This window comes from Polyodon spathula, chromosome 8, assembly GCF_017654505.1.
Source record: "Polyodon spathula isolate WHYD16114869_AA chromosome 8, ASM1765450v1, whole genome shotgun sequence".
Lineage (NCBI taxonomy): Eukaryota > Metazoa > Chordata > Actinopteri > Acipenseriformes > Polyodontidae > Polyodon > Polyodon spathula.
The window spans coordinates 47,511,827-47,535,219 of record NC_054541.1 but is presented as its reverse complement, the minus strand read 5'-3'; the positions used below and the strand labels follow the sequence as shown (position 1 = coordinate 47,535,219).

General features: G+C 44.2%; 1 protein-coding gene across 2 annotated transcripts in view; it reads right to left on the bottom strand.

Annotated features, from left to right (window-relative positions):
* Positions 1–23,393, bottom strand: part of LOC121320065 (receptor-type tyrosine-protein phosphatase beta-like) — a 49,011-nt gene that overhangs the window by 2,069 nt on the left and 23,549 nt on the right. For both annotated transcript variants that reach the window (XM_041258221.1, XM_041258222.1), the window contains 19 exons: positions 22,659–22,928; positions 21,602–21,865; positions 20,744–21,010; positions 20,137–20,421; positions 19,299–19,577; positions 14,230–14,379; positions 13,420–13,663; positions 12,784–12,890; positions 7,685–7,790; positions 7,139–7,216; positions 5,992–6,009; positions 5,806–5,887; positions 5,595–5,685; positions 4,586–4,662; positions 4,347–4,481; positions 4,038–4,160; positions 3,570–3,733; positions 2,902–3,037; positions 1,870–1,990 (listed from right to left, as the gene is read on the bottom strand). In XM_041258221.1, coding sequence (XP_041114155.1) covers positions 1,870–1,990; positions 2,902–3,037; positions 3,570–3,733; positions 4,038–4,160; positions 4,347–4,481; positions 4,586–4,662; positions 5,595–5,685; positions 5,806–5,887; positions 5,992–6,009; positions 7,139–7,216; positions 7,685–7,790; positions 12,784–12,890; positions 13,420–13,663; positions 14,230–14,379; positions 19,299–19,577; positions 20,137–20,421; positions 20,744–21,010; positions 21,602–21,865; positions 22,659–22,928 — 2,997 coding nt within the window. The remainder of the gene's footprint in view (positions 1–1,869; positions 1,991–2,901; positions 3,038–3,569; positions 3,734–4,037; positions 4,161–4,346; positions 4,482–4,585; positions 4,663–5,594; positions 5,686–5,805; positions 5,888–5,991; positions 6,010–7,138; positions 7,217–7,684; positions 7,791–12,783; positions 12,891–13,419; positions 13,664–14,229; positions 14,380–19,298; positions 19,578–20,136; positions 20,422–20,743; positions 21,011–21,601; positions 21,866–22,658; positions 22,929–23,393) is intronic.

Here is a 23,393-nt window from a genome sequence, read left to right as displayed (position 1 = left end):
GAACAAGGTCAGGCAGGCCAAGGCTGACCTCAGAATCAGAGAACAAGTCACAAGTCTGCAAAACCGGCGACTAACTACCCCTGAAATACAAGCTCAGCTAAATGCTACTAGAAGTACAGATGTTTCAACATCAACTGTTCAGAGGAGATTGCGTGAAACTGGAAGAATTGCTGCAAAGAAACCATTGTTAAGAGTGCAGAATAAGAGGAAGATACTTGCCTGGGCCAAAAAACACAGAAACTGGACGTTTGAGGAGTGGAAGTCGGTCTTGTGGACCGATGAGTCAAAATTTGAAATATTTGGGTCCGACTGCCGAGGAATTGTAAGACACAGAGAGGGTGAGTGCATGAGTTCTGCATGTGTGGTTCCCACTGTCAAGCATGGAGGAGGCAGTGTCATGGTCTGGGGTTGCTTTGCTGGTGATAGAGTTGGTGATCTTTACCAAGTCCATGGCAAGCTCAACCAGCATGGCTATCATAGCATACTTCAGAGGCAAGCCATTCCATCAGGATTACAGCTAGTTGGGCAGTCCTTCATTCTTCAGCAAGATAATGACCCGAAATACACCTCAAAGTTGTGCAAGAACTATCTGGCGAAGGAAAGTGAAGGACAACTCAATCTAATGACCTGGCCTACCAAGTCTCCAGACCTCAATCCCATAGAACTTGTATGGGACGAACTAGACAGAAGAGTTAAAGCAAAGCTACCCACAAGTGCCCTGCATCTCTGGGAATTGCTGCAGAAGAGCTGGAAAGACATGTCGGGTGATTTCCTGCTGAAACTTGTTAACCGAATGCCTTGTATTTGTGAGGCTGTTATTAAGGCAAAGGGTGGCTATTTTGAGGAACCCAGGATTTAGACACAATTTTCCATTTTATTGAACATTGCTTTGATACTCCTTATGTTTTGTTTTGTACATTGTAACATGTGTTTTCATTTTCAAGTATTTACAGAAACGTATACAACGTAAAACGATTATGAAAAAAACCTAGTTTCCAGCAAGTGTACTCAAACTTTTGACTTGTACTGTGTATATATATATGAAATATAAAATACATGTTGATTCTGTTTTGCTGTAATGATCAGACCTCGAGACACTGAGAGATTAACGTTACATAGAAAGATTAGACAGTTTGGCCCAGGATCCTACCTCCTGGTCTGGCAATAGATCATCCTGGATGGAGGACTTCAAAGGAGGCAGGGAAGAAAGAGTTTCAGGACATTGTGGGAACAACAGACTTAATCTTTATAAGATTAGTCGGCCGATAGGATTTAGCAAAGGGGAGCTAAGGCTCACCCTTAGAATTACAGCAATCCTCCAGCGGTTACAAATCACATAAAATGAAAGACAATATGTAGGTACGGTGCAGGTTAGGAGCTACCATTACCCCTCTACAGCTGTGGCCAGCAGTTTTGCATCACCCTATAGAATTAACTAAATTTGCTTCATAAAGTTGAATGAAACCTGTTGAATAATGTTACGTTAACATATTGAACTACATATTGCACTGTAGTTTTCCATATACTGTACTTAACGAAAAACTGACACAAATTGAAGAATGTGACATGACATGCAGTACTACTATTATGGTTTCCTGTAGACTTTTGCGACATCACTTTGCAGTTTCTTTGATTGCATGATGTTAAATAAAATATCTAAATTATGTTACATAGTTGTTTTTTTTTGTATTATGTCTCAATCCTAAAATTCTAGGTGATGCAACACTTTTGGTCGTAGCTGTACAAATGTGTGGTGTGGAGTCATCTCACCGGTAGTTGCAAGGTCACAGCCCTTTGGTAAGTTTGCCTTCCTGGGTTTCATGAAAGGCTATTTGCAGATTGCAGTTGCAGGTGGATATGCGGCCTTACCTCTGTGATACTCAGGACTGACATTTTCATAGATGGGATACAGCGGGTTTTCCTGGTCGTTCCGTAGTTTCCTTGCTCTCAAGACATCTCTGACGCACTGGTGTAAATACGCATACTGGCACTGCAATGGGAACACCAACTCTGTTCAATTGTGTCACAGTTTAAGGTGTCATTAGTCATGTCAACCAATTTATGACCAAACCTCAGCGGTTGGACAGCAGAGGGACAAATTGCTTTTTTTTTTTTCCCCACCTGTTATCCATCAGATAAAGTGGAAAACATGTATAAAACATTTATTGTGGACCAGTGATGCACTCAAATCTGGCATAAGTATGATGGGAAAACCTGAGGACTTTAATAAATGTTGCTTGAAAATAAAAAGGTGGGCAACAGCAATTTACTGCCCTTGTTCGGTGAGGGGAAGAGAAGGAAAGCAACTCAGTTATATCCTCTCAGTAGCTGAAAACACAAGCCATCCTGAGCTGATTAAAAAACGTGGATGGACTGTCAAGAATCTTTCTGTGTTGGTCTAATTGGTTTTGCAGATACAGGTGGTCTACAATGAGTCATATGGGAACTGCAATCTTTATTACTTTTATTCATTAATGTCAGTACTTTTTAACACCTGCCCTGAGCTCACAAATCACAGAGCACATTTTAAAAGCACTGCAATTCTGAAGGCTACTCAAGAACAAGGTGGATCTTGTTAGTTATACATGGCTGTCCTTCTTTAGTCTCATCGGTTCACAGTACTCCCTGTTGGGATTGCTGCTGAAAGTAACATCTTGAGACCTCTCATTATTCTGCATTAATGCGAGAGGGCTTTTTACAAGCAAAAGAGGTCTGACGTCATCCAGAAACCACATGCATACTTCATCTCATTACTTTGATGTTATTAAAAAAAAACAGAACAAAACAAAAAAAAACAGAACAAAACAAAACGTTGTCGTTATTAGATTTTATCAACAACAAATATAAATGATAACCTGACAGGAGTCTGACTGCAGCCAAAGTACAATAGGGACAAATTACCTCCGTCTGCACCATGTGAGCTCTGTGAAGTCTCAGTTCAAAGACAGAACCATAAATATCCACGGTGTCCTTGGAGTCGAGCTGCTGCAGGACCCTGTCCAAGGAGACGAACGTGCCTGTCCTTCCCACACCGGCACTGCAGAACAAACAATACAGCACACGCTTCAGCCAGCTCAGCACAGTGCTAACACCCTTCTCAAAGAGCAGTTGCACTTTAAAAAGCATACAAATTAACGAAAAGCTAAACTCAACCGTTCTCAATTTTAGCATTGATCTGTCCATCAAACTATTTTTGTTTTAAATGTGCATTGTAGATAATGTAGGTAATTCAAGTTTCTGAGGCAGTCACACTGGATATTGTATCTTGGAATAAATGCAGATTCAAAGATTTAAGCAACATTTTGTTTTTAATGAAATCCAAACTTCAGTAACTGCCTGTAAACACAGCAATGGATAAATGGATAAACCTTGTAGGGGTGTCAGTAATGCATTTAATAATTTACTGCACCATGCTGAATGAACTGGATTTTGCATTCTAGTTTTCCTTCTCTGCCACCCTGGGGCGACTTCAGCTGCAAGTAGTGTATTTTGTTTGCTGAAATGGAAATAGCCACACACTTGCTGAATGCCTCATTCGATAGCTGGAAGGCTGGGTCATTCTCTCCTACCTGCAGTGCACCACAGTAGCTCCGGAGCCCGGGCTGCGGTTGATGTAATCCCTCACGGTCCGGACAAACTGGATCAGAGACTGTGTAGTTTCAGGGACACCGTGATCCGGCCACACAGTGTAGTGGAAATGACGAACCACCCTGCTGACGTTCACCTGGTCCTCCTGCTTAAACCAAGGGTTACCTTAATACAATTCAATTAAACACTGCTGCCCCTTATTCGGATTAAAGCCTATTTCACCAATTAATAGTGATAACTAAGTATTAACCTGATTCCATTCCTTGACGTTGTGTAGCTATTATAAATAAATGATTTAGCAAATGAGCTTTAAAAATAAAGGTATTTCACGGCAGTATATTAAACTGTAAATATATAATTTATTAAGTACAAAAAACTAGAACCCGATTTCACCCTGTTCTTTGTGTATTCTTCCTCCCTTGTGAAAAATAACGCCAGAACAGGCTTACACTGCAGATCTTGAACTCGCGGATGGTCCACTCGGGTAAGACAGACTCCGACAACATCTGGACGATGAGATCTCCGTAATACAAGGGATCCTGATCGAAAGGCCAGTAGTGATCACACTTCACCTGAACAAAAGCAGACAGTGGGGTGAGCAGAGCTATCTCTCTCCAGGATCCCTGATGAAATATTATAACATGTTACAGCACATCCATCAAGGGTGCAGCAGAAGATACTGGTCTTCCGCATAAGGTATGAGAAAGTGAAGAAATAGCAACAATGCAATAAAAAGACAGCACTGACTCTGCACTCACCCTTCCCTTCTCTAAACACTGGGTCACCATGACGATATTGTGGACGTTTTGTTCCCACACCATTTTCCAGAAGTCATCTTTTGTGCCGGGCAGAGGCCCCTGTGTGGCGATGTATTCTCTTCGGGAGTTGCAGCCCTGAAATTGCCCACAACGAGTACAGATTAGTTTTACATTACAGCAGGGAACTCAAACCTTACTGTACAAACAGGCTGAGCGGAACCAATTCAAAACCCACGTACAGGAATGTAACTGGCGTTGATGTAGTCAGAGCAGGGATCGTCGTCCACGTAGGAAAGTTTCACCCGGGTTGTGTCGTCTGCAACACAGTGCATTGTAGATTACGGTTTCAAAAGAACAATGGTTCTTTGTTTTCATTATCAACGATATTTCAAACATGCTTTCTTTCTCATAATGTATCTGATCAGCCTATACCCCACCTTTATAACCCACAGCTAGATTTATTTGGAGCATTACACAGCACCACAAAATTCACTTAGCATACACGTTCCCCCCCTCCAATATTTTGTTTGTAAAAAATCTTGCATATAAGTCTATTTCCGTGCACGTTCAACTAAAATCTTTATTTAACAGACCATTCTCCTTAACCCTAACACCCAAACTTAAACCCTAACCCTAAACTTGTAACCTCCAGTCCCCTCTGACAGGTCCAATCTCACCTACAACAATACATGATAACAGCCTGCAAGCACTGCTCCCATTACTAGCATTATAAATGCATCATTTACATAAAAATAGGGTAAACAACAAACATGCATGTAGGAGGGAAACAAATGTTCGCTGGTGGGAACAAATATTGGTTCCCCTGAGGGTACAAATTCACAGAAAATATTTGTTTGATAATCAAGTATAGGTGGTTGAAGCAATACAGGTTGATTCCCCAGTGCTGTAACATGCTCTAATAAAATCCAGCAGTGGCTTACTCTGGAATGGAAAAGGTTGATCAAATCATTCACTAAGTTACTCTTTAGGGTTACTGTTCACTTTTTAAAAAATTTTAAACACAACTTTAACATACATTTTTTATTTGTCAGCATTACTGACACTGTTGCCTTGAATTAATACTAAGTATTAATACTATGAATTAAGTGTACCTGGCCTGGCTTAGTGGCAGTATTTTATCCAGTGATCATACACTTTTTTTCCCAGTACAGTCACTCTGTTCTCAAATGTTCACAAAACAGCTGCTTCAGGATGTTATTACATACAGCACATAAACATAAAACTTACAGGGCAGTATATTGTTGTAACGATTTTTCCCTCTGTTCTCAGGTAAAAGTGCTGTGTCAAGGGATTGGTTTCGACCAACATCTTTTAGCTCCTAGGAGGAAAGAAGGGAAATGTAATGGATTAAAAATGATCTAGGGTTCGGCTGTGGCTAGGGAGTGTGCGAGCGAGCTAATCTTTCACCCTGAGCTGGGAAAGCTGCTTGAAGTCTTACCTCGTACTCCTCTGAGAGAAGGTAGTTGGAATCAGCCTGCAGTTTGGTGAAATGGCTTTCAAACTGGGAGATTGTGATGGGGCTGAAAGAATACAACAAATAAAAGGAATGTTACAGAAGAGGAACGGCATTAAAAAACAAAGATGAAATAATACTGCTTCAGAACAATTACTGAAATAAATGTACCTTGAGATGCGTCGATTACTGAGAAAGAAAGAAGAAAGAAAGAAAGGGAACTGTAAATACAATGCTTAAAATCTAATTACAGATGATTATATCCTTTGTTATTTGCTGTCTCATTGAATTCCTTGGTAACTGCATTTTACTTCTTTTGTAATTGTAAAATTCGTTTTCATTTACATCCAGAATTTGACAGAACTTCATCGATTTGACTGAAAACAATCAAATAAGCACTGGATCCTGGTTTAAGGATAAATTACAAAAACAGCACTGAGAGACGCAGTGATGTGAAAATTATACACACAGCGTAATTGGGGCCGAATTGTTGGTTAACAGAGAGGACGGTTTCCTTAGCTGCCATGGGCACAGCAGCTCTGATTAAAGTCATGCATCACTTTCAGGGAGCCACTGCTGCCAACACATGATGGCTGTAACCTCCAAATCTCTTGAAATAGATCAAACAGCGTCAAACTTCATTTTATTCTTTTTTTTACTGTCCCCTTTTTATAATATTTTCAATCATTCTGAGTGGTTATTATTATTATTATTATTATTCCGATGATGTTGACAGGTCTGTTAAGGTGCTTTCGATCGAGTTCAGAGGCTGCTCTTTAGTTTTAGTTGCTGTCATGGACACTGTATATATCATAGACTAGAACCAGCCAAAACATCTTTATAGATGCCATCTTGAGACCAGACACTTTGGGTCAAGTTTTCTTATTTTTTTCAGACAACACGTTGCTGAGCACAAAGAATGGTGCGGGCGCTTACTAATATAAAGACATTTTGGCTGATCTAGGCTACATTACAAACGTCTATACCAGGCAACTGAAGAGCAGCTCCATTCATACCCTCAACACAGAATGAATAATTAAAAATTATAATTAAAAGCACCTGTGTACTGTAATCGCTATAAGAACCACTCAGAATTATCATTAAAAATGTAAAAAAAAATCTCATATAAACCTCAAAGCAACTTCATAAACAGTATTGTCAGATCAGAGGAGATCTAAACAGATTGATTTGTAAGCTCACACATGAACATGTTCCGATGTTAGTTCTTTTGGAATTTAGACATTTGTCAATTTTATCTTTCACTGTGTCATGTAGGACGGATAGGACTGAGGCTGAAGACACACTCTCTCTCTCTTACCCTTTCACTCCCACGTGCATACTGACTGACGCTGGTCTCTCTCTTCGGGCACTCATTCTCGGCCTTTCTTGCATATTTCTGCAACCCCACAAAAAGACACACATTATTTGCAATGCGAACAAGTAGAACAAATAAAATAAACTGTTACACTTAACTTTTATTTAAACTGCTGTGTATCCATAATATCTAGCCCTCCTTTGTATCAGGGCCAAATAGCACTTAACACATACCACCCAGATGCAACTATGAAATTTCATAATGAATGCACTGTCTCTGTGAGAGAACAGTTTAATGAGATGTAAACTGCAGCAAAAGTGTTACAGAAGACCCTGCAGTGCTTAAAAGAAGTCCCCAAATGTGTGAAAACTGATGAATGTTTGAGATGCCCTACACATGAGAATAGAAATATGTTTTGTTAGTTTGGCAGGGATGGGGTTAAAAAATAATTCCTGAAATACGTGTGCAGTAAGGGGTCAGGCTAAACTGACAATTAGTAAAATACTTATTTAAAACCACTTCACGTACCCAACTTCATCACATACTTACATTTTCCTTGCTTTTTGACGGCAAATCAGTAGAACAGACACACCAATCATCATCACAATCAGGAACAAGCCAGCGCTGATCCCCTCTACAACGCCTATTAGTGGCTCTAAAGTAAAAACAGACAGAGGAAGAGGCTATGAAATATGCTGTAAGGCTCTCCAATTGATAAGGGGCCTGAAAATATATAACCTTTCACAGTGTGTGTGTGTGTGCTCAGAGTCTGCTCCCTGTTCCCAGAGTCTGCTCCCTGTTCTCAGAGTCTGCTCCCTGTTCTCAGAGTCTGCTGCCTGTTCTGAGAGTCTACTCCCTGTTCCCGGAGTGTGCTCCCTGTTCTCAGAGTCTGCTGCCTGTTCTGAGAGTCTGCTCCCTGTTCCCGGAGTGTGCTCCCTGTTCCTGGAGTCTGCTCTCTGTTCCCGGAGTCTGCTCCCTGTTCCCAGAGTCTGCTCCCTGTTCTCAGAGTCTGCTGCCTGTTCTGAGAGTCTGCTCCCTGTTCCCGGAGTGTGCTCCCTGTTCTCAGAGTCTGTTGCCTGTTCTGAGAGTCTGCTCCCTGTTCCCAGAGTCTGCTCCCTGTTCCCGGAGTCTGCTCCCTGTTCCCAGAGTCTGCTCCCTGTTCTGAGAGTCTGCTGCCTGTTCTGACAGTCTGCTCTCTGTTCCCGGAGTCTGCTCCCTGTTCCCGGAGTCTGCTCCCTGTTCCCTGAGTCTGCTCCCTGTTCTCAGAGTCTGTTGCCTGTTCTGAGAGTCTGCTCTCTGTTCTCAGAGTCTGCTCCCTGTTCCCAGAGTCTGCTCTCTGTTCTCAGAGTCTGCTCTCTGTTCTCAGAGTCTGCTCCCTGTTCTCAGAGTCTGCTCCCTGTTCTAAGAGTCTGCTCCCTGTTCTCAGAGTCTGCTCCCTGTTCTGAGAGTCTGCTCCCTGTTCTCAGAGTCTGCTCCCTGTTCTCAGAGTCTGCTCCCTGTTCTCAGAGTCTGCTCCCTGTTCTCAGAGTCTGCTCCCTGTTCTCAGAGTCTGCTCCCTGTTCCCAGAGTCTGCTCCCTGTTCCCAGAGTCTGCTCCCTGTTCTCAGAGTCTGCTCTCTGTTCTCAGAGTCTGCTCTCTGTTCTCAGAGTCTGCTCCCTGTTCTCAGAGTCTGCTGCCTGTTCTGAGAGTCTGCTCTCTGTTCCCAGAGTCTGCTCCCTGTTCCCAGAGTCTGCTCCCTGTTCCCAGAGTCTGCTCCCTATTCTCAGAGTCTGCTGTCTGTTCTGAGAGTCTGCTCCCTGTTCTGAGAGTCTGCTGCCTGTTCCCAGAGTCCGCTCCCTGTTCCCAGAGTCCGCTCCCTGTTCTCAGAGTCTGCTCTCTGTTCTCAGAGTCTGCTGCCTGTTCTGAGAGTCTGCTCCCTGTTCCCAGAGTCTGCTCCCTGTTCCCGGAGTCTGCTCCCTGTTCCCAGAGTCTGCTCCCTGTTCTCAGAGTCTGCTGCCTGTTCTAAGAGTCTGCTCCCTGTTCTCAGAGTCCGCTCCCTGTTCTGAGAGTCTGCTGCCTGTTCCCAGAGTCCGCTCCCTGTTCCCAGAGTCCGCTCCCTGTTCTCAGAGTCTGCTCTCTGTTCTCAGAGTCTGCTGCCTGTTCTGAGAGTCTGCTCCCTGTTCCCAGAGTCTGCTCCCTGTTCCCGGAGTCTGCTCCCTGTTCCCAGAGTCTGCTCCCTGTTCTCAGAGTCTGCTCCCTGTTCTGAGAGTCTGCTCCCTGTTCCCGGAGTCTGCTCCCTGTTCTCAGAGTCTGCTGCCTGTTCCGAGAGTCTGCTCCCTGTTCCCAGAGTCTGCTCCCTGTTCCCGGAGTCTGCTCCCTGTTCCCAGAGTCTGCTCCCTGTTCCCAGAGTCTGCTCCCTGTTCTCAGAGTCTGCTCCCTGTTCTCAGAGTCTGCTCCCTGTTCTCAGAGTCTGCTCCCTGTTCTAAGAGTCTGCTCCCTGTTCCCAGAGTCTGCTCCCTGTTCTCAGAGTCTGCTCCCTGTTCTCAGAGTCTGCTCTCTGTTCCCAGAGTCTGCTCCCTGTTCCCGGAGTCTGCTCCCTGTTCCCAGAGTCTGCTCCCTGTTCTCAGAGTCTGCTCCCTGTTCTCAGAGTCTGCTGCCTGTTCTGAGAGTCTGCTCCCTGTTCCCGGAGTCTGCTCCCTGTTCTCAGAGTCTGCTCCCTGTTCCCAGAGTCTGCTCCCTGTTCACTAGGACCAGATTGTTTAACCCTCGTCCATTTCCACTAACTTTCTGCTCTTGGAGTAGCTTTTCCTTTATAGAGTTACAAACAAACCTGAAGTTCTGCGCCACTCTGCTGCCAGCTCCACACCCACGGGATTGCGAATGATTCCCAGAGTCTGCTCCCTATTCCCGGAGTCTGCTCCCTGTTCCCTGAGTCTGCTCCCTGTTCTCAGAGTCTGTTGCAAGTTCTGAGAGTCTGCTCTCTGTTCCCAGAGTCTGTTGCCTGTTCCCGAAGTCTGCTCCCTGTTCCCAGAGTCTGCTCTCTGTTCTCAGAGTCTGCTGCCTGTTCTCAGAGTCTGCTCCTGTTCTGTTCCCAGAGTCTGCTCCCTGTTCTCAGAGTCTGCTCCCTGTTCTCAGAGTCTGCTGCCTGTTCCGAGAGTCTGCTCCCTGTTCTCAGAGTCTGCTCCCTGTTCCCGGAGTCTGCTCCCTGTTCCCAGAGTCTGCTCCCTGTTCTCAGAGTCTGCTCCCTGTTCCCGGAGTCTGCTCCCTGTTCCCAGAGTCTGCTCCCTGTTCTCAGAGTCTGCTGCCTGTTCTGACAGTCTGCTCCCTGTTCTCAGAGTCTGCTCCCTGTTCCCAGAGTCTGCTCCCTGTTCTCAGAGTCTGCTGCCTGTTCTGACAGTCTGCTCCCTGTTCTAAGAGTCTGCTCCCTGTTCTCAGAGTCTGCTGCCTGTTCTGAGAGTCTGCTCTCTGTTCCCAGAGTCTGCTCCCTGTTCCCGGAGTCTGCTCCCTGTTCCCAGAGTCTGCTCCCTGTTCTCAGAGTCTGCTGCCTGTTCTGAGAGTCTGCTCCCTGTTCTCAGAGTCTGCTCCCTGTTCTGAGAGTCTGCTGCCTGTTCCCAGAGTCCGCTCCCTGTTCCCAGAGTCTGCTCCCTGTTCTCAGAGTCTGCTCCCTGTTCCCAGAGTCTGCTCCCTGTTCCCGGAGTCTGCTCCCTGTTCCCAGAGTCTGCTCCCTGATCTCAGAGTCTGCTCCCTGTTCCCAGAGTCTGCTGCCTGTTCTCAGAGTCTGCTGCCTGTTCTCAGAGTCTGCTCCCTGTTCTCAGAGTCTGCTCCCTGTTCCCAGAGTCTGCTCCCTGTTCCCAGAGTCTGCTCCCTGATCTCAGAGTCTGCTCCCTGTTCCCATAGTCTGCTGCCTGTTCTCAGAGTCTGCTGCCTGTTCTCAGAGTCTGCTGCCTGTTCTCAGAGTCTGCTCCCAGTTCTGAAAGTCTGCTCCCTGTTCCCAGAGTCTGCTCCCTGTTCCCGGAGTCTGCTCCCTGTTGTCAGAGTCTGCTCCCTGTTCTCAGAGTCTGCTCCCTGTTCTGAGAGTCTGCTCCCTGTTCCCGGAGTCTGCTCCCTGTTCTCAGAGTCTGCTGCCTGTTCTGACAGTCTGCTCCCTGTTCTCAGAGTCTGCTCCCTGTTCTGAGAGTCTGCTCCCTGTTCTCAGAGTCTGCTGCCTGTTCTGACAGTCTGCTCCCTGTTCTCAGAGTCTGCTCCCTGTTCTCAGAGTCTGCTGCCTGTTCAGAGAGTCTGATCCCTGTTCCCGGAGTCTGCTCTCTGTTCCCAGAGTCTGCTCCCTGTTCCCGAAGTCTCCTCCCTGTTCCCAGAGTCTGCTCTCTGTTCTCAGAGTCTGCTGCCTGTTCTGAGAGTCTGCTCCCTGTTCTCAGAGTCTGCTCCCTGTTCTGAGAGTCTGCTCCCTGTTCTCAGAGTCTGCTCCCTGTTCTCAGAGTCTGCTGCCTGTTCCGAGAGTCTGCTCCCTGTTCCCAGAGTCTGCTCCCTGTTCCCGGAGTCTGCTCCCTGTTCTCAGAGTCTGCTCCCTGTTCTCAGAGTCTGCTGCCTGTTCTGACAGTCTGCTCCCTGTTCTCAGAGTCTGCTCCCTGTTCCCAGAGTCTGCTCCCTGTTCTCAGAGTCTGCTGCCTGTTCTGACAGTCTGCTCCCTGTTCTCAGAGTCTGCTGCCTGTTCTCAGAGTCTGCTGCCTGTTCTGAGAGTCTGCTCCCTGTTCCCAGAGTCTGCTCCCTGTTCTCAGAGTCTGCTGCCTGTTCTGAGAGTCTGCTCCCTGTTCTCAGAGTCTGCTCCCTGTTCTGAGAGTCTGCTGCCTGTTCCCAGAGTCCGCTCCCTGTTCCCAGAGTCCGCTCCCTGTTCTCAGAGTCTGCTCTCTGTTCTCAGAGTCTGCTCTCTGTTCCCAGAGTCTGCTCCCTGTTCCCGGAGTCTGCTCCCTGTTCCCAGAGTCTGCTCCCTGTTCTCAGAGTCTGCTCCCTGTTCCCAGAGTCTGCTCCCTGTTCTCAGAGTCTGCTCCCTGTTCTCAGAGTCTGCTCCCTGTTCCCGGAGTCTGCTCCCTGTTGTCAGAGTCTGCTCCCTGTTCTCAGAGTCTGCTGCCTGTTCTGAGAGTCTGCTCCCTGTTCCCGGAGTCTGCTCCCTGTTCTCAGAGTCTGCTGCCTGTTCTGACAGTCTGCTCCCTCTTCCCAGAGCCTGCTCCCTGTTCCCAGAGTCTGCTCCCTGTTCACTAGGACCAGATTGTTTAACCCTCGTCCATTTCCACTAACTTTCTGCTCTTGGAGTAGCTTTTCCTTTATAGAGTTACAAACAAACCTGAAGTTCTACGCCACTCTGCTGCCAGCTCCACACCCACGGGATTGCGAATGATTCTTTAGGCAGCTCTTTGCAAACAGTTGGAAGAAGCAGTAGAGCAAGGTTCTGTGTTTGATTGGTCAGTTTGGGTAACTTGTACATGTCCTGTTCATGACGCTTAGCTGTTTTCACAAATGCCTCAGCTAATTCAACTGCCCCCAGCTGTAAACATTACTTCCATATACTGGACTTGTTATAAGAAAAAAAAGAATACTAGATGAGCGCTGGCTGAGTGCCGTGCTTATTTCACTTACGAGGACGGCAGTAAACAAGCCTAAACAAGCAGGCTTACCTGACTCAGTGGTTATGGGTTCAGAGAAATGGGTGTCTGTAAAAAGGGGCTGGGCAAATTCCTTTTGTTCCCCATCAAGAAGTTGTGTGAATGCTCGAATGCTGATCCTGGCAAAACAGAAACAAGTAAATATTAGAGCCATATATTACTGTAGTGACCAGCTTAGAATACTAACCAGCCTGGAGATAACAATTGGACCTGACTACAGTTACATAACTGAACTCAATTTGTGTACATAAGTTTTCCTATTGTCCAAAAAGAGTTTACTGAAAGAACATGAGCAGATGGCATCTTAAAAAAATAAATAAAATAAATACAAAAAATCACAAAATAAAGAAACTGGCTTCCCAAAAAAATAAAAACAATAAAATAGAACTGGAAAGTTTGTTATGTTCTTCTCATGCAAACAGAGCAACTCAACCTAATTATCATTATTATTATTATTATTATTATTATTATTATTATTATTATTAATAATAATAATAATAACAGTAAAAAAAAGAGTATGTAATTTAGTGCAAGTGTATTTCTCCTGGCTTGCTTTTGGTTATTCATCATCACAAGGAAAGACAAGCGTCCAGACACACTGATCTTGCAGGGCGTGCCTCGCAATGGAACTGCTGTAATAAATCGCACCTGTAGGCAGTCCTGGGCTTGAGAGGCCCGTCGCAGAACCTCTGCTGCTGTGGCTCGCACTTCCCTCCGAGGCTCTCAAGCCCTGTCCCCACATCTATCTCGAAGCTCTGGATGCTGTTGTCAGGGTTTTCAGTGCAGCGGCTGGCAAAGTAATTGGTCTGGTAGGCTTTAATGGAAGCGTTGAGCTTGTAGTCTGTGTACGAGGGCAAGGGGTGGTGTTGACCCAGCTGTACATGTTCAATGCCTGGACCGTAGACAAAGAAATAAAGATACATACGGTAAGTCCAAGGAAATCTGGAACAGTGTCTCTTTTTTATTTTCGGTAACAAAATAGGATATTAACATTATAAAACCAGCAAGAAAACGCTCAGAACAATACTCGTACTTCTCCCGTCTATATTAGTCTTTTTATTACGTTTAATTTCCTTCACGGAAATGGAGGCAAACCTTCCCCCTTTTCCGTAAATATTGCTCAAAAAGTCAAGCGCTTAGGGACCAAGCATTGAAATCACACACAGGACTAGGCTTGACCTCGTTACCCTTTGGTAAAAACCATTAGTGATCCATGACACTTCCAGTTATATTCCACACTTCCACTCTGATGTGCCCCAACCCTGCCCTGGCTGAACGTCCGTGTGGTTGAGTCTCGGTGTCCACCCAATCCTGGGACTCACTATCTACAAATTTGCCCTTCAGTGCTGAATCTGATGGTCCTTCTTGAGGTGGACACAGAGTCTGCTAGAAGCTGGGCCCCCTTCATCAGAACCCACTTTAAATAGGCCCCCATGGTGGCCCCCAGGGTGGTCTTACCGTCTGCCTCGCTCACTATCACAGTGAAGTACTTCACCGCCCCGTTGACGTCGCTGAACCAGCTGCAGTTAAACTTGAAGAAGATCGTGGACTTGGTGATCTTCACCGCCTTTTCATTCACTCGTATGCTGTCCAGTGGGAGGGGAGGACCTGTGCCAGGGAAAAGCAACCATTAATCCTGTCCCTTATCTTAATCCTGTGCTTTTCAAATTACGTTGATTAGAAACGCGTCGTAAGGAAGTTGTATAACTGGTTTTAAAAAACAACAACAACATCATAAACTTTCAGCTGAAAAAGTCAGGTTATCAAATATCCGGGTGTTAAATGAGTTAATCAGAAATTATAATTTGAGTGAAGCTGTTAACACAAGCAGCCTGGCACACACTGTAGACAACAGAGCTCAGTATTGGTTGCAGTATCAGTGATATGCTACAGGCATCTTTTCTGTCTTAGCCGAAGAGGTAATTAAAGTGGAGAACATAAAACAGCTCGTGCAAAGTGATTAGCTCCACTTTTTTTGTTCAGCTGCGTAATCTGATTAATATCAAACCTCCAAATTACTGCCAAACTTTCATCCGAAAAAAAAAAAAATTACTAAATATTTTATAAAGAAAATGCTGCATTGGCTCATGTCTGCCACATTTTTAAAGCTTTGAGCGAATGTATTTATTGTGGAAGCACTCCCTTTAATGAAACCTGCACAAGATCCAGGCAAGGGTTATTTATTCACTGCTTTCCAGATTGGTTTACCCCTTCCCAACCATAAGCATTCACTGTTTGTTTTCTTCAGGCTAGACTAAAAAAAAACAAAAGAACACATTTTTACTCTAATTTGTCATTAGAAAAGAAAAAAAAACTGAAATAAACAATTCATACATTTAATTTAGGGGCTTGTGGGTAGGCTTGTACTGTATTTGGTGGTTTTTTTCAGAAAAAAAGTTGCGAATTTGGGTAATAGATTGAGAATCAGGGCCCTGGTGTCTAAAAGATATCTTGGGGGAAAATCACGTGTCAGCAGCAGCAGCGTCAAACAGACAATAATCTTTTTAATAGAATGATTAAATATTAATACCACACAATCCAATTATTCAAATGAATAGTTTGTTTAATTATAAACTCGCAAGTACAATTCCAATCTGCATCCAGGAGATGCAGTGGCATATCCGCAATTTCCCAAACCCAGTCGACAGTTCAAAAGCAATTAGGAGCGCTTTTTATGCAGACAGCATTTAAGTTTGAAAGAGATTGAACATCTCATTTTCACAATGGCCTGGTGAATGCAACAGTATCAACTCAAAGTTCACAACAGCAGCTGGCAATGACCTACAAGGCAATAAGTTTAGGTTTAGGCAATAAGGCAAGCACAGAGATGCCTCCTGTATCTTTAGGAAGTGCTGGAGGACAACACAGATCTGGCAGCTCCATTGCAGAACCACAGGCGCCCTATCAGGTGCAGGGGTCGCTGATGCGCAGTGAGCTGTAGATTCCCCTGCTGACCTAAGCCTTCCTACCCAGGCAGTGCTTGTCCAATTGTGCGCCACCCCCTAGGAGCTCCTGGTCACGGTTGGCTGTGACATAGCCTGGGCTTGAACCTGCAATTCCCAGACTATAGGGCACACCCTGCACTCCATGTGGAGCGCCTTTACTGGATGCACCACTCGGGAGCCCCCAAGTGGTACATTGATGATGTGTGGAAAGTTGCGCTACTAAAACAGTTTTACTGAATTTGAATCTGTTGCTTCACTAAATTGCAGTTTAACATTAGTAATGGAGTCACAGCGTGGACAGCTAATTTATAGAACCACATCATCCATGAGAAAATCTCCAATCACCCTGAGTGCAGAATTTGTATGTCAACTAGAGGGAGAGGTTTGTTTAAGTTATAAATACAGCTTCAATTAAACAGCACTGGAACTAAACACAGCAACTGTTTAGATGATTGGAATGGGCATCATTGTGATTCAAGGTTATGAAAATCAAACATCTGCCAGGGCAAGGCTCTTTACTGCATCTCTGTCTGTAAAAAATATGTAAAACACCAGGGAAGGTCCTACTTTAATTACCTAAAAAGCAGCTGCATTTATCATCTACATGTTAGATGATACTGCACTGTCAATGCAGCAACTGCTTATCATACATCCCCCTCCCTCTCTTGCTCTTCTGACATTATACAACAGGATGTACTTCCCAGACATATTTTTTTCTAACCGTGTTCTTCCTTATTAAGGGATAATGAAAACGAAATGCTTAAGTGATTTAATAAAGGAAGTTAATCTGATTAATGATTGGGCACAGCTAATTCCTGATTCCAGTTTGCTGAAGCTAGACAGAAAGCTCCAGTCACTGCAGATGCCGACGCTCTCGTCTCCTCTGCTGCTCTGCACAGCCTGGTGTCGATCTCTAAAGCCATGGCAGCAGACTGCTTCCTGTCAGTGCATTATATTTATTTCACCACGTAGGGTCTCTATCAGGGGTAGGCAGCATCTGCTTTTCCAGTCTTTATAGAACTGTGCTCCCACCAGATCAATGCAATTATAAGGAGCTGGTTAGAATGGAGAGCTGCAATAGAACGCACTGTTCTTGATATCACTCTCCTGTTCAATTAAGCGCTGTGGAGACGATGGTTATAAATCCCACCTTTAGGATTTAATATTGCATTTTAAAAGTAGGTCACACTTCGAAATACACTGCCTTGCTAAAATAATTACCCTCCGCACACACTTACTCCCTTGCTGTCACCACTAATAGAAAGTTGGGCCGTGAGATGACTATAAAAAAAAGACTAAGTAGGGAGTCTACAAGATGTTGGTCTCCTGAGGTATCGCGGGTCCCTTATATTTCTAAAGACAGTGAGCCATTCTGTAGGGTTGGTTGAGTTTCCCTTGCTTAGAGAAGATGGTCAGTTCTTTTCCAAAGTGATTGTGGGTTGGTCGAGGTTACAGCAGGTACACTTGCTTCCGTTTGATATGAATCACTTCTTTCCTGACAGGTTATTAGCACAACCAAGCTGAGAATGTACAGTGTTGCTATCCATAGGGGTCAGGCGCTGGCCTGCAGAGGACAGCAGGGGCTTTCCAGACTGATCCCCTGGCCCACCCAATCACCACGTCTCAATGCAGCAGCGGTCCTATGGACTGAGTTTGACTGATGCGTCCAAGCAAGGCAACCCCAACATCAGCAACAGCATCACCTTCAAGCATCCACTCACAATGAAGTCATTTTAGACCTTTAAGCTAATAAGAATGGACTGTGGCATATGCAGTAGTAGGAAGATAAATTCGGAAACAAAAAAGTATTTAATTTTACTAAATAAACACTAAAATTTGAAAAAACAAATGTGTTGATGTTGTCATTTGCTAAAGTATCTGTGGTGTTAAAGTAGACGTGAGTAACTCAAAATCAGTAATAAAAAAAACAACCCCCCAAAAATATATAACCGACAGGTGAATAAATAAGTCTTTTAAAGCCATTCAACAGAGAAAGCGTGTGTGTGTGGGAAGGTTTGTAATCTGACTGTGCTGCTGCAGCTTTGTGCTCATCTTTTTAAATGCTGCTCAGCTATTTTCAGGTTTCTTTATTTAAACATGTTCATACAGAAGAGGTCCGGCGAGACCCAGCTTTTCACTGGTAGGGACACCCTTTTGGCAGCAGTGGCAGCAGCACTGCTACATAACGAGTGAACTTGAGAGATGCAGTACCAGTCTCATCCATCAGGACCGCTCCACTATTGATTGAGTACGGGGGGAGAGACATTGCTGTATGGATTTCCCATGACTGCCCCCCATCTAATACATGATTGTATATGTACTTGTATAAGAATTAGTGCTCTTCAGCCTGTTCTAATGCCAGTATGGGTAAGATGACTGGCAGTGCCTCGTTCCTCATGGGTTCCCTCTTGCACACAGCTGTGGCAGAGTGAAGCTCAGGGAGGAGGTCAAAATGGTCATAAGTTAAATAGGACTGGGCTAGGCCAGAATGCTCGGATGGTAGCTTGGATGGGAGTGTTTAACTTCTGAGATCAATCACCCTGATGAGAGGACAGGAAGTGGTGTTGGGGGCCAGAGGGCACTATTTGGGGGTTACTGTGCTGTTGATGTGCATTAAACCAAATCCCTTCTGGTGACATTAAAGATAACATGTCACTCTTTTAAAAGGACAGAATTCACTGAGTTTATGCCAAATTTGAACAAGGTAAATAGGCAAACAGCCTAAAAAAAAAAAGAAATTATAATACTAGCAATCGTTTTACAGTACACTTCTGCACTATCATAGTTCCCTCAATACACAGGAAAGAGGAGCAATTAGCTGTATTAATGTGGAAGATTTAAGAGCTCCCTGATTAGATTCAATTGATTGCTTATGACCTCAGTTATATCCATAGAGGGGAGGGCTTTCAATCAAAACAAAACTAATACAGTCCCTTACTAGGTAGTTGTACTGCATGCTGCCCTTTATATTTCTCTAAGGTGCTTTTCATCCCATTGACTCTGTCACTGGTTTAATAGGAACCAGCAATTCATGGATTACCTGAGTATTTAAATTAATGAGACGCTAGAGAGATCAGCGGCCCTGCCGCCCTTAGAGAACCAGATGCATTACAATTAAACATTTTGTATAAATTGCACTTAATTTCACTGTTATCACAGATGCCTGTGTAGTTACAAAGCAATTAAATATGGATGGTGGGGAAAAATATCCATGCTGCTTTTATTAATTAACAAGGTAATCCCTAAAGCCAGACAGTTTAAAAATGTCATGTCATTCCAGTACAAGGCATTCAGGAGTGTGGTTGCAGCTCCCATGTAATGCCATTTATCTTGAAAAATAGCGTTCTTATTATAATGGGAAAGAACATGCACTGTAGGGCAGTCTTTAAAATAGCATGGACTGGCCCAGTATCAGCACATCCTGGACAAAGAAAACCAGCAGCATTTATATTATTATCTTCTGCACAGTAATTTCATCTGTTCCACATTTACTCTTAAATGACACATAACCTAAACAAAAGTGCATTTTAACAACAGCTAACAGTAACCCTGGCAGTGTGTAGTGTAGCTGGCAGTACTCACGGTCAATCATGGTTATTACGCTGTCTTCCACCGCTCTGCTGACCATCTTGTCGGACAGCACCTTGACGGAGACGATGTAGCGCTTGTGCGGCTCCAGCCCGGCGATGTTGTAGGGCGAGCTGTCCTTGCCGGTACGTCGGGAGTACACCAGCTCGCGGGAGCCCTGGTGGTAGCACTCGATGCTGTAGCCGTCGTAGTCTGACTGAGGGGGGCTCCAGGAGCAGGAGATGGCCGTGGAGTTCTGGGGCCGGCAGTGGATGTGCTGAATGCGCTCGGGTTCTAGATAAAAACAAGAGTCTCTTATAAAAGTTTACAACAGTATTTTTGCATGGTACATTTTTTTCAGTTTTAACAATGGTTACACTATGCATTTGCCATTATTAACCCAGGCTTGACATGTTTATTAATATGCTTTGCCATACCTTGTTATTCTTTACCATGCTTTAACCATGTTTTGTTACACTTGGCTACGCTTTTACTATGGTAAACTGTTAGAAGGGAGTAACCCATCAAATCGGGGTTTGCAGTAGAGCAGTAGTTCCCAACCTTTTCCAATCTGGGGACCTTTCAGGACTAAAATTTTTTTATAATTTTGATATTAGCTATTAAATAAGATTTGGGGTCTATTACATAAATATTAACACCAGCAGATCATTTAAATAATTCAAATATTATAGGTAGAAATGAAATAAAATAAAGAGAATAACATGTTGTATGTCTGATTTTCATTATTTTAACAGTGGCATTATTTGGTATTTAGATGTCCAAGAATCTTGAGTTGAACTCAGGACTCAGTAGTAACCCATTGCCCAGTCTAACGCTCAGAATGGCCACTTACTTGTTCGTATGGCTTCGTAGATGGGCTGGCTGTAGGCCCTGTTTGTCTGGGGGGTCCCGCTGACTGTGCGCACGCTGATGTTGTAGGGCCGCCCCGGGTAGAGCCCTCGGAGGATGCGGCTCCCAGAACTGCCGTTCTGGTAAGGATTGATCACGGAGAGGGGATCCTGGGGAGACCACTGCAGCTCAAAGTCTTCGTAATCGGTGTCTTCTGGGGCTGTCCACGAGATCTCCAGCGACGTGTTTGTGACGTCTGCAAACGACACGGACTTGGGCGGCCGTGGGGCTTTGCAATAAAAAAAAAAGAAAACTGATAAAAAGTAGCAATGTCGTGAAGAAAAAAATGTCTGCTGACAAGCAGAAAAATGCATCATTCCAAACTGAATATTCTCTTTCATCCATTTGCATTATTTGCTTTTGCAGTATTTTTCATTTGTCAAGGCCAATTTTCTACTACATAAAATAATTAAAATCCACCCTTACTCATTGTTATTTGCGCACACGTTATCAAGCTAGAACTAATCAGTCACTGAAACACTAACACAGAAAACACTATAATGTGGATTAAATTTTAAAAATCAAAAATTAGAAAAGAAGCCTTCGTCTACCTGTCCTTGCCTCTACGGTGGCTTTGTTGGTGAGATAGCCGCTCTTGGTGGCTATGACCAATGTGTACAGCCTCCCCGGGATCAGGTGCTGGAACAGGCACTCTCGCAGGGCTTTGTCGCCATGGCGCTTCTCCTGCAGTGTTCTGTTAGGGTTGTGCAGGGATATCTCGTATCCAGAGAGGTCTCCTGCAGCCTGGTTCCAGGTGAACCACAGGCTGTCGCTCTGGTTTTTGTTCAGAGAGTGCAGTGCGGTCACTGGGGCAGGGACTAAGCACACATAAACAATTTTTTTGTTTGTTTTTAAACACTGTACAAAAAGTTTCTTGCGCTGTAATTTCAAATAAACTAACATATTATTTGAGATTTTTGTAGCCTTTAATTTATGCAATTTATTTATTTTATTCTGAAAACAACAACAACAACAATAACAACAACAATTAATAACTTTATTCTTGATGGTCTGTATTTTGATTGTACTTACTCAGCACCGAGATTTTAAAAAAGCATGATTTGAAAAAAAGGGTACAGTGTTTTACAAGAAAATATTATTTATTTCACTTTTTTTTTTATCAATCAATGCTTGGTGTTTCTTGGGAAGAAACTACTTTCTGACAAAACATTCCCCAAAGATGGCTTTTAGGAGGTGAATAACATTCAGATGCTCAGGATTAACTTAGTTTCTTATGGCAAGATCTGCAAAAACTTCGAATTCCAGTCTATCTACTGGTATTTATTGGGGTTAGGGAAGAGGAGAATTGAAAATAAAAAAGTTTCACAATGACATTTACAAAGCAGGTACACATTCCCCGAGCAGACCAGCTATAACAGCTAGCATTCCTAGGAGGTGGCTGTCCGTACCTGTCCTTCCATGAATGGAGGTCTCGTTGGTCAGATCCCCACTGCGCGTCACGATCGCCATCTTGTACATCCTCCCTGGCAGCAGACCACGGAACAAGCACTGCCTCAGACTGGCTGTCCCAGATTTGCGGTCGTGAAGGCTGTCGTCGGGGTTGTACAGGAATATTTCGTAGGCATCGAACTGTCCCTCGGAGGTCTCCCAGCCGAAAGACAAGCTCTCTGTGCTATTCCCGGAGATCATTAACCCACTGACTGCTGCTGGAACTAAACAGACACAACAAAATAGCACAAGAGTTACCAACAATGGAAATTGTTTTCTTCATTTTACTTCAGTGAGCCAAGTTTGTATTTCGAAACGTAGCTACCCGCTAATCAAGCAAGCACAGCGTGATGTTCCCCGGTGTATGACTACTGGAAATACTCAAGTGATCCCAAATTCTTCTAGAGTGGTGGAAACAGTGCTTGCATGCTAACAGAAGGGTTACCGGTAAAATACTTGTTCCTTCATCCTTACAATCACAGATGACAGAGCACCAGCATTACAGAATGTTTCCACTACATCCCAGAAACAGTCTCCTAGAGCACACTTTTGATTACACTCCACTCCCTAAGCAAGTGTGCTTGTTTAATTCTCACTGAGAAGGGCACATGAAGAGCTCTCAAAGGGTTCAGAGTGGGTCAGTACCCTAACCCTAACCTTGACCCTAATCCTAACCATACCCACCAAAACCATGCACACTAGTGCAGATCTGTCCAACCTTGTCCAACCAACAAACAATAATAAAAACACAAACATATAAATACTAACATAACATTTGTTTAGTTTACTAAAACTACAGAATTGTGCTTTTTAAAATGTTAAAACACAACATCAACTGTGATTTCACAAACAAAGACTACAAATTATCCTTGCAGCCATACAATAGCCTTCAGTTAGATGGGATGCTTCACCTAAAAAATCAAGAGTCACATGGCACAGCTCAATCAGTCACATGGCAGACCTCAATGAGCCGTGCAGAGCATTGGACAGATGGAGACGGAGCACCGGGCTGGTTACCTGTTCTTCCTTCGGTGAGCGCCCCCTTGCTGTACAGCATGCCACTGACAGTGATCACTCGGACCTGGTACTTCTTGCCAGGGGTCAGCTCATTGAACCTGTGCTGCCGGGCAGAGGCAGGCACGGAACTGTTGGAGATGAGGCTTTTGTCTTCGTTGAGCAGCTCCAGTTTGTATCCCTCCGCCACCCCTGCAGCAGCCTGCCAGCTTACAACCAGGCTGCAACTGGTGTGCTTGTTATCGGCGACCAGGCCCGTCACAGAGGCTGGAACTGGAAAGAGAGCAACAGAGGGGAGGAGGAAGGGTGTTAAGAGGTGCAGCAAGTTAATGTGAATACATGTTTCGGTAAAACTGGGGTCTATGACAATTGAAAAGTCAGTAGTCAACAATTGTACAGATACTGTAAAGGCACATTACATAGGTCTGAATAGAAGTGACATATGTAGAACAGTAACATGGTCCTTAACTAATGATGGATGATTGGAGAAGAATGATACAACCAACAAACCACGTTCATCATTCATGAGCCGCTTGCTGACTGCTGTAGTCCTGTATCTGTGTAGTGTTTGGTTGGGCACTCTTGATCACAGTGTTATATGTTGCAATGAAGAAACACAACATATTGCAATACAATGCATGAATCACTTTACTAATCTTGAACTATTAGTAGTAAAACCAATAGGTGTGTGCAGAATACTTGTTTCCCACTATTTCTTCTAACAACACACAAAAAGAC